The sequence below is a fragment of the Lutra lutra genome, chromosome 9 (genome assembly GCF_902655055.1).
Source record: "Lutra lutra chromosome 9, mLutLut1.2, whole genome shotgun sequence".
In the NCBI taxonomy this organism is placed as follows: domain Eukaryota; kingdom Metazoa; phylum Chordata; class Mammalia; order Carnivora; family Mustelidae; genus Lutra; species Lutra lutra.
This window is the reverse complement of record NC_062286.1, coordinates 117,621,372-117,636,540: the sequence shown is the minus strand read 5'-3', so window position 1 is coordinate 117,636,540 and position 15,169 is coordinate 117,621,372. Positions and strand designations below refer to the sequence as shown.

At 44.2% G+C, this 15,169-nt stretch overlaps 1 protein-coding gene across 1 annotated transcript in view; it reads right to left on the bottom strand.

Moving 5' to 3' along the window:
• Nucleotides 1-10,052: 10,052 nt before the first annotated feature.
• TPX2 (TPX2 microtubule nucleation factor) overlaps nt 10,053-15,169 on the bottom strand; it is a 64,595-nt gene continuing 59,478 nt past the window's right edge. The window contains exon 18 of the mRNA XM_047743832.1: nt 10,053-11,371. Coding sequence (XP_047599788.1) covers nt 11,261-11,371 — 111 coding nt within the window. The 3' untranslated portion in view covers nt 10,053-11,260. The remainder of the gene's footprint in view (nt 11,372-15,169) is intronic.

Genomic DNA, 15,169 nt, shown 5'->3' with positions numbered 1-15,169 from the left:
TTCTCCTGCCCACTCCCCTCTCCGGCCACTAAGCCCGGGGCTGGGGCAGTACCTCTCAGTCCTCTGGGTAAGGCCTAGGGAAGACCCTGTCCTTCCTTCCGAAGCTGGTAAGCCTAGGGACACCCTGTGTGGCAAACTGAACAAAGATCCCTCTGGAAACTCAAACGACACACTGATCCATCTTGAAATTATGGAGTTTTATTGCTAAGATTGCTTACTGAATGCTCTAATCTGTGGCAAGGGCTAATATGGTCACTTCGGGACACGGAGATGAGGAAGGATAGCAATAGAATCCTCACATGGTACATTTTTGGTGAAAAATGTAAAGTCATTCATGAAGTAGGATCCTTTTTTGCTGTTAAAAACATTTATTAACGGGGTGCCTGGATGGCTCGGTTGGTTAGGCGTCTGCCCTCAGCTCAGGTCATGATCCCGGGGTCCTGGAATTGAGCCCCACATTGGGCTCTCTGCTCGGCGAGGAGCCTGCTTCTCCCTCTCTCCCTCTGTTGTTCCCCCTGCTTCTGCTCTCTGCTCACTTCTCACTCAAATACATAAATTTTTTTTTAAAAACATTTATTAAGAAAATGAGAGAATGTCTGGAGGGATATAAATGCACATATTAATAAGTTGGGGAGTAGAGATGGTTTTTATTCTTTGGCTCTTCCAATTTTTTTTGAAATGACCATTTGTGACTCTAAGTGGATTAAAAATTGGAAACGTATCAATAAGCGCACAGATTTCTATACTTCAAGACAGAAAGTGGCACATGCTATAGGAGATATAAAAACAGCATGAATTGGGACTGATGGTCAGCGATGACTTCTCAGATGAAGGATGGCTCTGGCCAACTTTCTCAGTGCCCAGGCCCCCGAGTTTGTTTTCAATGAAGCCTCTTTAGAAGGGAGCCCCAGGACTCTCTCTCTAACCAACATGTCAGGTGGCTATCATGCACACCCAAGTTTGAGAACCCCCAAGTCAGAGGGTTCTGAGAGAGTCCGCTGGTGCAGCTGGTAAGCTCTTCCAGCTTCTAGAGCCTGGGCTGTGCTTCTCCCGCGACCCTGGAGCACCCTAGAAATGTCTGGAGAGCTTCTACAACCCCTGAAGCTTGAACCCCTCCTGAGTTCAGGCTACTGAAAGCAGAATCTTTGGGAGGTGCAGCCCAGAATGCTGGTATATTTTGAATCTTCCCAGAAGATTCTGATGGGCAGTTGGGGTTGAGAACCACTGCTCTGCGGCTCTTCCAGGACAAGAACGTCACCTCATTTCTTTGAAATGCCCCTACAAGTTAGGGTACAATGGCGCACATGATGGGTGGTCTCTTCTGACTTGTTATGCGGACAGTATATCCGGTCTTAGTATCTGGGGCTCTGGGGATCTAGATCCAGATCTAGCTCAGGACAGGGATCGTGTCCATCAACTTTGTATCCCAAGGACCTAGTGCAAAAAGGGGTGCCATCATGAAGTAATGGTCACAAATATTTATTGTGTGTTTACCGTGTGCCAACCGTGTGCCATACTAACTCCCTTAATCTTCAGAGCAACTTGATGAAGTAGATACTGCTTTCACTCCCATTTCCAAGGGGAAACCGAGGCACGGAGGAATAATTTGCCCAAGGTTTCCAAGAGAGGGTTCCAGGGGCGTCGGAATGTAAACTCCAGCTGTTCAGCTCCCGGGCTCTCCTGCTTAATTACTACTCCATACCACTAAATGCCCACTGGAGAGTGAAATCGTGAGTGAGTGAGAAAGACTGAGACCTCGTCATCAGGTTGGTAGCCCAGGGCCCGACATTCAGCAGTTGCTCTGTAAGTGCTGAAGAGCAAGGACTCCCACTTTGGAGGGGCCCCGGGACAATGGGAAACCTCCCCTTTCTCCTTCTCCCCCGTCTCAGCCCAACTCTGCAGCATAAACAGCAAAGCCAAAAATAGCCAGGTAATGACGTCAGAGGAACAAGGTCATCTGAAAATTACCCAGGGCCACTGGACACCTCCCTATAGGATCAAGTAGCAGGAGGGTACCCCAGGCTGCTGCAGCTGTTCCAAGAACAGGAAACGTCCCAGGAGCAGACTTGGAAGCACCACTTCAGGAGGGCAGGGCCAGTGGGGGCAGGGGACAAACACAGACACATGGCAGAGTAGAAGCAAGACCCAAGTCCCGAGTAGAGACCCGGGAGTCGAAAGGAATTCAACTTCGCACAACGAGTTACACCTGTCACGCGAGCCCAGGAAATGGCTCAAAAAGTGGAGAATGCATGTTCTGTCCTGCTGCACAGGATGGCTTCCCTGGCTGCCATTGAGCTATTTATAAAACTTGAGGTCCATTTGCTAAACTGGGTCCCCATAAGAACCGGGGGGTGCGAGGAGCGGCCGTGCCTGGGATGGCCAGGAGCGTTCAAACCAGGAGGGGGCTGGGGCAAAGCACCTTCTGGCCCTTTGACCTATCCTGGCGAGCATTCAGTCCTGCCAAGACTTGTGACTTTATTGACGGGCAGCTGCCACCTCCCTGACAGGAACCCAAGCCTCCAGCACGGTCTGAGGACATGCCTGCTGTGTGAAAGTGGGGAGAGACGACCTGCCTCCCAGCCCCTGGGACGCTTCGCTGGAGGTTCCCCATTTCAAGGCTAAGAGCTGAGTGAGGGCTCCGGCTCCAACTGCTACCTTCACAGGATACTTGCTCCCAAGTCCTAAGTTGCTGGTCCTGGAAGTAGACAGAAACAATCTCTTTTTCATCCGATGTGGTGGGGGGATGGTCTCTCATCAAGCGTCCTCCAGCTCCAGAAAGAGCCGGGAGCCCCTGAACAAGCCCAGCCCCTGCAGCTGGCTCTGCTTAAGGGATGCACCTGGTGCGGGGCAGAGGGCACCCGAGGGCAGACAGACCTGGATCCGCACTCTGCCACCTCCCAGCAATGTGACTTTGGGGACAGTCATTTAAACATGGAGCCTCAGTTTCCTCATCCGTCATATGATTTGTTGGAAGGCCCCGTGGAAAAGCCTTCTGCTCTCCTTTATTCTGGTAATGGAGCGTTGGCTAGGGAGGTAAATACCTACTCAACGAATCAGCAGCTCTCCCGTGTCACACAGGCAGACCTCACAAAGGTGACACCCCAGGGAGCTGCAGAGAAGGGTGTTCTGGCCCCCCAGATCCCCTGTTGTTTGGCGTCCGTGCGAGAGAATGGCTGCTGGCTCCCCAGCCCATAGAGCCTCCTAGTTGGGAAACCTGTTGTTCCTCAGGTTTGTCTCTCAGACCTGTGTGCACGTCTCTTTCCTGGCATGGTGGTCCTTACACTTGGGCATGCATCGGTCCCCTGGAGGGCTTGTTCGAACACCCATCGTGGGGCCCCACATCCAGAGGGTCCGACTCAGGAGGTCTGCAGCGGGGCTGGAGAATTCACATTTCTGGAACTCATGAGGCTGGTCTGCGGGTCCACAGAACGCCCCCAGAGGACTGGTGTCCCAGGGAACATTCCCCCCAGCCCCCGCTGCTGAGCTTGCAGCCTAATTCCTATCCATTTTCCTGAGGCTTCTGAGTAATAGGAATGTTCTATATGTGTGTGAGGAAAATGCAGAAACGCTCAGTTGTTACTACAGCTAGTATTTCAAGAAGGAGCTGCACAAAAACTGAAGCCGTGAAGGGCAGTGGGTACGGGCAGCCCCTTCCCACTCCTCTCTGAGCGCCTGCGCTGGGTGGCTTCCCGTGTTTGTCCCTACTGCTGCTGTAACAAATTACAAGGGAAAGAAAAAGGCTAATGAGCCATCAGAATCAGTGAGCCTCCAGTGTAGACATCAACCTCTAGCCAGTAAGGGTGATTTCTACAGGCTCAACTCAAATCCCTCTCCTTTCTTGCCTGCACAAACTCCCATGGAGTCTCTGAGAGGTCTCTCTGCTCCTCTTGCTGGTGGTTAACTCGCAGCTGCTGGCCCCGTCCTGTCAGGTTGTTAGCTTTGGGCAAACAGCAGGGGCTTCTGGCAACCCCTGGTGACACATACCCTCTGATAATTAATACTGAGCATATGACTCAAGTGTGGTCACACTGAGTCACACTAGCCAACAAGAATAAGAGCCCAATATGACAGTCACCGTTGCTGCTCAGAGTGCCTTTGGGTCATGTTAAAGCTGGGAGCAAACTGTCCTCCAAAGAGCAGGAGGAAAGGTCCTTTCTAGAAACATTGTTCTAACTTCTACGATGAGGAAATTGAACGCAGAGAATTCAAAATGACATGCTCAAGGTCAGAAAGCCTGAAGCCACTCTCCCAATTCCTAATCTGGGGTTTTATCCACTAAATACTGCTGTGTTCTTCCTGAACCTTGTGACAATTAACCCAAAGCAATCCGAGTCCCCTTGACCATGAACACTGAAAACTGCAGTGGAGAGAAACAGAAGAGCAAGACAAGGTATCCGTTTTACCGTGATGTCCTTAAACTGCCTCCAACAAGAGAAAAACCACTACTAGATATTCTCACATCTTGGAAAAGCCAAGGATGGGAGGGACTTCCTTGCAGTAGTAAGAATTCACTGAACATTCTGTGCAGTCTTTAACCAGTTCCAAGGTCAAGAGAAACATCAGAAAATATGTGTGTGTGTCAGAGGACATTATTCGGGGATTAGTCCCCTGGAGTGATCTGGGCTAGATTTCCGCTTCCAGAACAACCCTTGGAAAGTCCTCAACAAGACAGCACACTGGTCTCCAACATACTTCATTGAAGTTCAAATGGTAATCCAGGGGCAGGAGAGCTCCCTAGAGGTGCCATCTTGCAGTGGTGGAGCAGGCGGCTAAGGAAAAATATAAACATGAAAGTAGGCTTGGTGTGGTTAGAACAAAAGGCCCGTTAAAAATTCTGAAAATACTCAAATTGAAAGAGCCTTACTGATCTTTCCAATTCAATCTCCTCATTTGACAGAAGTGGAAACTCAAGTCCAGAAAAGGAGAGTGACTTGTTACAAGTCACACAGTGTGTCAGTGACGGAAGTCAGAATGGATTCCCTGCCCCTACTCTTCCCAAAGACACATCACAGTCTTGTCTTAACTCTAAGAAAGACAAAGGATGTCCTCTTTTCAAATCTGATCTGAAGGCTTGGAGACAACAATCAACTATTTAAGTCTGTCTGAAAATGCAGAGTTCTAAGACTTTAAATAACATAATGAGAGTTGTCTCCAGAAAGGCTTTGCCAAAGGCCAGTAAACACTTTCTCTAGGCATGAGGCCGGTAACACGGACATCACGGCAGCTAAAAGGAGCTTTCCATTTTGCAAATGTGTATGCCAGGATCATGTCATTAACTATACTTTTGGGAGGAGTTTATATTTTCTTTTAAAATTTTAATTACAAAGCTTGAAAGTGGTTTGAAACATTTCGTTTAGAGACAGACATGATACAAAAGAGTCATGAACAAATCTGTCCTATAAATAGAGTCTAGAAAAATTCTTTGCAAAACAAGCATTTTCAGTGGGGAGAAGCAAACTCAAAACAATGGAACAGTATGCAGCTGTTAAAATTGGCATTTACAGGGGTGCCTGGGTGGCTCAGTTGGTTAAGCAACTGCCTTCGGCTCAGGTCATGATCCTGGAGTCCCAGGATCGAGTCCCACATCAGGCTCCCTGCTCAGCAGGGAGTCTGCTTCTCCCGCTAACCTCTCTCCTCTCATGCTCTCTCTCTCATTCTCTCTCTCAAATAAATAAAATCTTAAAAAAAAAATTGGCATTTACAAAGTACGCAATAATATGGAAATATATTTGAGTTGCTACTATGCTAAGTGAAACACACACACACACACATACATATATATATACACACACATATATATATATATATATATATATATATATATATGCACCAGAACATCCCAGGCAAGTATATGAATGTGTTAAGAAAAACTCTTCAGTGTAGAGAAAACCCTTCAATGTCAAGAAACAGACTAATGCTTCATACAAGAAAAAAACAGATCATACAAAGTGTACCATGATCAAGGTGAGTGATGTATTTTTTTCTCTTTGTTCCTATTACCAGGTATTGTCTGAATGGTATTTAATTAACAATAAACCCTACCTTAAAAACTGAAAAAAAAAATGTTGTAAAACCCACCCAATATTTTTGCATAGAGTGAATTCTGTCACTTTCTAGTCACTTAGCAGCATGTCTCTAGGACGTGACTGTGTGCGCACGCTCCTGAGTGGGAGCACATCAGCGTCAGGCTAGAGAATTTTCAACTCTCCTTACCACCAAGCAAGCTTGAAAAATGCTGCCCCAAACTGTTTTTCAGATTACTGCTTATGACCACTGACTCCATTTTGTATCTTGACCCACTGAAAACTACATCTCCCACCCTTGCTCCTGAAAGAAAACCTGGGGATAGCTTTGGTGCCAAAACAAGCAGAGAAGCAGCACTTGGCTACAATTCTTAACACATCCACATGCTTGTCAGGGATGTTCTAGGATACTAGTCCCGTAACTACGTGGGTCTCAGCACATCAGACAGGCCAGGTTTTTCTTCCTTTCTGGCTAACCAAATTTTAAGGGCAAGGCAGAGGGTAATTGATGTCTTCAGGTCAAGGTTAATTAAGTCTGGTGAAATATTTTCTGATAAAACCCAGAGTTTTCTAAAGCTGTTTCCCCTACCCCTCCAACCATGGTTTCTCTGGGTGGAATGTCAGCATCTGCCAAACCGTTTCAGGAAGCTGATACCCTCAGCACATAAGAGCCCTGCTTTGACCTGAGCTCTGTCTGTTATTCTATTGCAAGAATGAAAATAACAAACACCATGAGACATTTTCAATGTCGGTATCCTTCACGGCAGCACTAGAAAAGAGTGCGTATGCAAGAAGACAAAGGAAACAAGGCAAAAGTATGTTTTGTCCCCAGGCTTTTTTTTTTTTTTTTTTTTTTTTTTTTTTTTTTTGGTAGCAACTACACTGGCTTCAGCTGGATAACAAATTGTCCTGGAATTCTTGGCGTTGGTGCAAACATGTCAGCTCCCTGGTTACGCCTTCGTCACCACTCAAAGTACCACACACTTTAACCTTCCTGCTCTTTCCATAGGCCTGGGCTTGTCCCGCATCCAGGAAACTTTATATGTTGTCTAAACCGAGCATCCCAGCAGGCTGCAAGGCAGATGGCAGCTCAGGACTCAAAATGTTGACTGATTCCTACCTGGATCCGCACCACCACGCTGTAACTCAGCCTGTCTCTGCAGAAATAGGAGCCCAGCCACGTGGCTAACAGCTTTTTTAACTGCTACTCTCAGCAATGAAGAACTTTCCCAGCAGATAAGATTCAGAAGGGAATTGAAAAGGAAGCAATGTTGAGATTTATCCAAGGGGACGCACAGGTTTTACCAGATACTCAGGCCAACAAGCCCCCAAGGCTCAGTTAGGCCAGGATGGGGTAAAAGACCAGGTGTTCCTGACCTGTCGAGTCCTTGGAACCTCAAGTCACTAGCCTAGGATATCTGCAGAGGATCTAGACTCTTCTCCAGGTCTGCCTCCTTGTCACTAGGTTCTCCTAAGAGGCTTCATACTTCAGGCGGGGGAAGCCAGAACAGGCCCAAGGTAGTGCCTGAACATCATTCAATCCAGAACACATATGAAAAGAGCAAGGTACAGACTTGTACCTTGATACTATTTGTATAAAGCATGATACTATTTGTATAAAAGTTAAAGGAGAGAGGAGATAGAAATACATCTACGGTGACTGTCCCTGCAAAGGAGCACGCCTGACAGCACTATCTCTGACGATGGGAACTGAACAGTTGGGAGAAAAGGTGGAGGACTTCGCCTTTATAGCTTGTGAATTCTGAACCATGTGAATGTACAACGTTTCAAGGAGCAAATTAAAAACAAATGCGGAATGCTACAATCTTATTATTACAAGAAAAGAAAAATGCCCTTGAAATCTGTGTGTTTCATAAAAACCTTCTGGAAGAATATGCAACTGTTAGCAATGGGGTACTCCTGGGAAACGGGAGCAGGGAAATAAGGAGACTTGCATGGTTTATTCTATACGGTCTGTATTATTTTAATGGTTTCCAAAAGACATACTATATTCCTTTGGCAATTTTTACTTAAAAAAAAAAAAAGAAAAGAAAAGAAACATCTTTAAGCACGGCAGCCTCACCTCCAAAAACAATCTCTGAACTCCCTCAGTACTTTTAGTGTCTCACATTACTCAGTCACATCTCGTCTTGTTACAATGCCTTGTATATGGGTCTCCTCTCCATTAAACTCTGGAGCAGCTGCCACGGTAGCTCCTACCGCCCAAGCTCTACTTTCCAGGGACACAGCTCTGTGGAAAAGAACCGGCAAGGCATAAAACAGCAGTCAAGATGGCAACAGAGCAATCACACAAGGACAAAACGACCGACCACAGTAAGAGTGAACAGTAAGCTCACAAGTATGTTAATGAGCACGAGACTATTAGCAATGGGAAACCATGGCCAAGTCCAAACAACGCTGAAAACAAAGTCCTTCCCAGAAACTGTGGGAATGCTAACCATCTGCATGTGCGCATGAGCTAGAAGCCTTGTAAGATTGCCAAGCATAGTGTGACAGCCAGATTTCTCAGTAAAATTCAGTAAATTCCTATCAGAGGACAGGTTCTTTGCTTAGGAAAATTTCAGAGCAAATTCTGGGTGTTGAAAGTGCAGCTCCCGCTAGAATATGGCCGGAAGGGATAACGAACCTGACTTCCTCTGTAAGATAGAAGTGGAAATTTTGAGCTTTGGAGGAAATGGGAGACTATTAGAAACGAGGATCATGTGAGGTGATCTGAAAGAGAATGGGGTACTAGACAGACGGAGCTGAGCAGAAACAGCCTGCTGCTGGGAAACTGAGGAATTCTGGGGAGCAGGAGGCAGTGGATGTCTGCATCTCAGTTTTAAGGTCTTTGCTCTGAAGTAATGTAATCCCATTCTGTTGCCTCTCTAAGCCTGTCACACATTACATGTGACACATTACATGGGCCTGTCTGGAGAGGGCAATCCAGAAGGATCCAGTAGGTCCATAATTCTCAGTAATACTCTTTCTAGGACCCTCATTTTGAGGGTTGGATTTATTCTCTTCCCTGAAATGACTAAAAACAAAAAAATGGGCAAAATACATAAAACATCTGAGACCAGATGGAAATATATGAATGACCGTGAACTGTCAAAAAACTGATATCAGAGAAGGGGGGTAAAGTTACAGAAGACAGATAGACCCAGAGGGGCTCAAGAGGTGAACAGGAGAAAAACCCAAGCAAGAGGTGACCAGAGACACTGAAAACCTTCCATGAATCCACGAGAGATAGGACTGAGGTAGAACTGGATCTTTCACAGGACAAATACCTATGTACCCTCCTCAGTTACCCTCTTTCTTGCACACTACGTCCAATATATCAGCAAGTCTTGCCAGTTAACAACTTCAGGATACACTCAGAACCCAACCATTTCTCACAATCTCCACTGCTGCTACCCCAGCCCAAGCTCCTATTAACTCTCACCTACATGCCCCAACCCATTCCAGTCTATTCTCCACACGGTAGTCAGAGAAACATTTACTACATGGCAGGAGAGAGGACAGTTGCTTGATTATGGCCTGTCTTCCCTCCTAAAAGGTAAGCTCCATGAAGGCAAGTTCTTCTGTTCATTGTTCTACTCCCAGAGACTAAGTGGTCCCAAGGTATATACACTTAGCGCCAAGTAAATAGTTAAATGAATTGCATGAGTAAGTATGGCCCTGTAAATCTACGCTTATGGGAATGAATAAGGGAATTTTATCTTGCATCGGTCAGTGGTCTTCAGGAGGCTCAGGGATCTGCAAATCATGTCTTGCTTAATCATCCGTCACCGAATCTACAACAGCCTGTTCATAATGCTCATTGAATGAATAAATGAAAGGAATGTAAAATAAGTTTACTATCTTCTATGGTGCCTAGGACTGGCCTGGGCTGAATATGGATGCTCTTATATCCTTTAGCACAGAAGTAGAGTACTAGTGAAGAGTACAGTTCATAAATAAGGCCAAGTGTAAGAGAAAATACAGTATTTGACATGGATCTAGCAAATTCTGTGCCAGCTACAAAAATACAGAGATGACTAAGATAATTTTTATTTTCAAGGACTAAGAAAATTTTAGGTATCTGGGTCTCTACCAGTTTGTGAACAAGTAATTCAGCAGTATAACTGTTCTACTAGAGATATATACAGGAAACATTTGAGAGGCACACAGAAGGAAGTGATCATTCTTGACTGCAGAGGTCGGGGTTCAAGGAAGGATTTATGAAAAAGATTTTACTTTAGCCTTATAAGGAAATTTACCAGATGAGAAAAAGCACATTTAGGAAAGAAGGCACAGGTCTGTGTGAAGGCATAACACACATGGATTGCCTTCCAGAGTATTTCCTGGAAGGGAGTTAACAAAATATGGAAGGCCAGAAAAGCGTTACAAAGCACATTCCTCTAAGGACAGAGCCTATGCTTTAAAAAGTTCCTGGACCCTCCTCCTCTCAAAGTACCCATTTCTCCAATAAGATGTGACCTCCAAGGGGGCTTGACAGAATTAAAAACATGAAGTAACAAAATCAGGGAAGGGAAGACAAACATATTTATTCCTCTCCAGTTTATCGGAGGACTTAAAATGTGTACTGCACAGCATTCCCTGTTATCAGCATTGACAAGGAAGAACGTGCCTTAACAGCAACTCTGCCCCAAAGCTTGCCAATGGCTGCCGTGAGGCTCTATGTCGGTCCACGGTCTTCCTCATGGCTATGCAATTAATGAGCCTTCCGCCCTTGTAGAGACAGTCTACTTGACTCTAAATTCATTTTAGGCAGAGATGAGGAAAGAATCTGATACACTGACTATTCCTCAGGAAAGCCATGACTTAAATCCTATCTTAGTATTTAACTATCTTTATTTTCTGGTTAAAAAGAAAAAAAGGGAGGGGGGCGAAGAGGCAACAGAGAGTACATACTGTGCTGATACAGAAATTTCAAACTTAGTCAGAGTTAAGACTCATATCAAAGGTCGACTGATGGTTCAAAGGAAATCACTACATGGAGGCAGAGCAAGACATGCATCAGTGAGTCTCATTCTTAGTCTCAATAACATAGGAAAACAACTCTCAACAAAATTGGAGTCCACACTTGTCAGGTACACTCTGTTGGGCATGGGCAGGTAAAAGTCTTGAGAAATGGGTTCTCTCCATGCCCTGGTGACAAGGAAAGGAGGCTCCTGGTTTGATGAAAAGAGCAGCTCCTGTTCTCAGGTGGTGCCTGCAGCTCACGGCTCAGGTTAGCAGTGGAATCGAGTGGAGAACTTGGGAGAAACGGGCACAGTCAGAGGCTGGTCACTTGACTTTACTTCCACACCCTGGTACTTGCGTATTGGATTTGCCTTGTGCACCTGTAGAGTAAGGACAGAGAATTACCACTGATCAGGATGTTAGAGAACTATGCATATAGTTGTTTTTTTTCTTTCTTCTTGAAAAAATGTTTATATAGTCTTAGATCCAAATCACTATCCAAGAGGGGGTAAAAAATGCAACACAGCATAATGGAAAAGCACGTGAGCTTTTGCGCCCAAGTAGGTTTCTGTTCAGGTCTTGGGGGTCCCTCAGTCTGCACCAAAGAACATCAAGCCTAACTCCAGCTTGAGCTTGATTGTTTTTTTACTAGGTCTAACCGAGCTGTACACAACTGTAGCAGGAAAGAGATACATGTTAAGAACCCATCAGCATGGGGAGTGGGGGGCTGGGATAAATGGGTGATGGACATTAAGAAGGGCATGTTATGTAATGAACACTGGGTGTCATAAGACTGATGAATCACTGAACTCTACCACTGAAACTAACAATACACTATACGTTTAAACAAACAAACAAACAAAAAAAAACCTCCCAGAGTACAATCTTAAACTTATCAAGTCTTTTTTTTTTTTTTTTTTTACAGCTTTATAAACATATATTTTTATCCCCAGGGGTACAGGTCTGCGAATCGCCAGGTTTACACACTTCACAACACTCACCATAGCACGTACCCTCCCCGATATCCATAACCCCACCCCCTCTCCCAACCCCCTCCCCCCATCAACCCTCAGTTTGTTTTGTGAGATTAAGAGTCACTTATGGTTTGTCTCCCTCCCAATCCCATCTTGTTTCATTACTCTTCTCCTACCCCCTCGACCCCCCATGTTGCATCTCCTCTCCCTCATATCAGGGAGATCATATGATAGCTGTCTTTCTCCGATTGACTTATTTCGCTAAGCATGATACCCTCTAGTTCCATCCACGTCGTCGCAAATGGCAAGATTTCATTTCTTTTGATGGCTGCATAGTATTCCATTGTGTATATATACCACATCTTCTTTATCCATTCGTCTGTAGATGGACATCTAGGTTCTTTCCATAGTTTGGCTATTGTAGACATTGCTGCTATAAACATTCGGGTGCATGTGCCCCTTCGGATCACTATGTTTGTATCTTTAGAGTAAATACCCAGCAGTGCAATTGCAGGGTCATAGGGTAGTTCTATTTTCAACATTTTGAGGAACCTCCATGCTGTTTTCCAGAGTGGTTGCACCAGCTTGCATTCCCACCAACAGTGTAGGAGGGTTCCCCTTTCTCCGCATCCTCGCCAGCATCTGTCATTTCCTGACTTGTTAATTTTAGCCATTCTGACTGGTGTGAGGTGATATCTCATGGTGGTTTTGATTTGTATTTCCCTGATGCCGAGTGATATGGAGCACTTTTTCATGTGTCTGTTGGCCATCTGGATGTCTTCTTTGCAGAAATGTCTGTTCATGTCCTCTGCCCATTTCTTGATTGGATTATTTGTTCTTTGGGTGTTGAGTTTGCTAAGTTCTTTATAGATTTTGGACACTAGCCCTTTATCTGATATGTCATTTGCAAATATCTTCTCCCATTCTGTCAGTTGTCTTTTGGTTTTGTTCACTATTTCCTTTGCTGTGCAAAAGCTTTTGATCTTGATAAAATCCCAAAAGTTCATTTTTGCCCTTGCTTCCCTTGCCTTTGGTGATGTTCCTAGGAAGATGTTGCTGCGGCTGACGTCGAAGAGGTTGCTGCCTGTGTTCTCATCGAGGATTTTGATGGATTCCTTTCTCACATTGAGATCCTTCATCCATTTTGAGTCTATTTTCGTGTGTGGTGTAAGGAAATGATCCAATTTCATTTTTCTGCATGTGGCTGTCCAATTTTCCCAACACCATTTATTGAAGAGGCTGTCTTTGTTCCATTGGACATTCTTTCCTGCTTTGTCGAAGATGAGTTGACCATAGAGTTGAGGGTCCATTTCTGGGCTCTCTATTCTGTTCCATTGATCTATGTGTCTGTTTTTGTGCCAGTACCATGCTGTCTTGATGATGACAGCTTTGTAATAGAGCTTGAAGTCCGGAATTGTGATGCCACCAACTTTGGCTTTCTTTTTCAATATTCCTTTGGCTATTCGAGGTCTTTTCTGGTTCCATATAAATTTTAGGATTATTTGTTCCATTTCTTTGAAAAAAATGGATGGTACTTTGATAGGAATTGCATTAAATGTGTAGATTGCTTTAGGTAGCATAGACATTTTCACAATATTTATTCTTCCAATCCAGGAGCATGGAACATTTTTCCATTTCTTTGTGTCTTCCTCAATTTCTTTCATGAGTACTTTATAGTTTTCTGAGTATAGATTCTTAGTCTCTTTGGTTAGGTTTATTCCTAGGTATCTTATAGTTTTGGGTGCTATTGTAAATGGGATGGACTCCTTAATTTCTCTTTCTTCTGTCTTGTTGTTGGTGTAGAGAAATGCAACTGATTTCTGTGCATTGATTTTATATCCTGACACTTTACTGAATTCCTGTACAAGTTCTAGCAGTTTTGGAGTGGAGTCTTTTGGGTTTTCCACATAGAGTATCATATCATCTGCAAAGAGTGATAGTTTGACTTCTTCTTTGCCGATTTGGATGCCTTTAATTTCCTTTTGTTGTCTGATTGCTGAGGCTAGGACTTCTAGTACTATGTTGAATAGCAGTGGTGATAACGGACATCCCTGCCGTGTTCCTGACCTTAGCGGAAAAGCTTTCAGTTTTTCTCCATTGAGAATGATATTTGCGGTGGGTTTTTCATAGATGGCTTTGATAATATTGAGGTATGTGCCGTCTATCCCTACACTTTGAAGAGTTTTGATCAGGAAGGGATGCTGTACTTTGTCAAATGCTTTTTCAGCATCTATGGAGAGTATCATATGGTTCTTGTTCTTTCTTTTATTAATGTGTTGTATCACATTGATTGATTTGCGGATGTTGAACCAGCCTTGCAGCCCTGGAATAAATCCCACTTGGTCGTGGTGAATAATCCTTTTAACGTACTGTTGAATCCTATTGGCTAGTATTTTGGCGAGAATTTTTGCATCTGTGTTCATCAAGGATATTGGTCTGTAGTTCTCTTTTTTGTTGGGATCCTTGTCTGGTTTTGGGATCAAGGTAATGCTGGCCTCATAAAATGAGTTTGGAAGTTTTCCTTCTATTGCTATTTTTTGGAACAGTTTCAGGAGAATAGGAATTAGTTCTTCTTTAAATGTTTGGTAGAATTCCCCCGGGAAGCCGTCTGGCCCTGGGCTTTTGTTTGTTTGGAGATTTTTGATGACTGTTTCAATCTCCTTACTGGTTATGGGTCTGTTCAGGCTTTCTATTTCTTCCTGGTTCAGTTGTGGTAGTTTATATGTCTCTAGGAATGCATCCATTTCTTCCAGATTGTCAAATTTGTTGCCGTAGAGTTGCTCATAGTATGTTCTTATAATTGTCTGTATTTCTTTGGTGTTCGTTGTGATCTCTCCTCTTTCATTCATGATTTTATTTATTTGGGTCCTCTCTCTTTTCTTTTTGATAAGTCTGGCCAGGGGTTTATCAATCTTATTAATTCTTTCAAAGAACCAGCTCCTAGTTTCGTTGATTTGTTCTATTGTTTTTTTGGTTTCTATTTCATTGATTTCTGCTCTGATCTTTATGATTTCTCTTCTCCTGCTGGGTTTAGGGTTTCTTTCTTGTTCTTTCTCCAGCTCCTTTAGGTGTAGGGTTAGGTTGTGTACCTGAGACCTTTCTTGTTTCTTGAGAAAGGCTTGTACCGCTATATATTTTCCTCTCAGGACTGCCTTTGTTGTGTCCCACAGATTCTGAACTGTTGTGTTTTCATTATCATTTGTT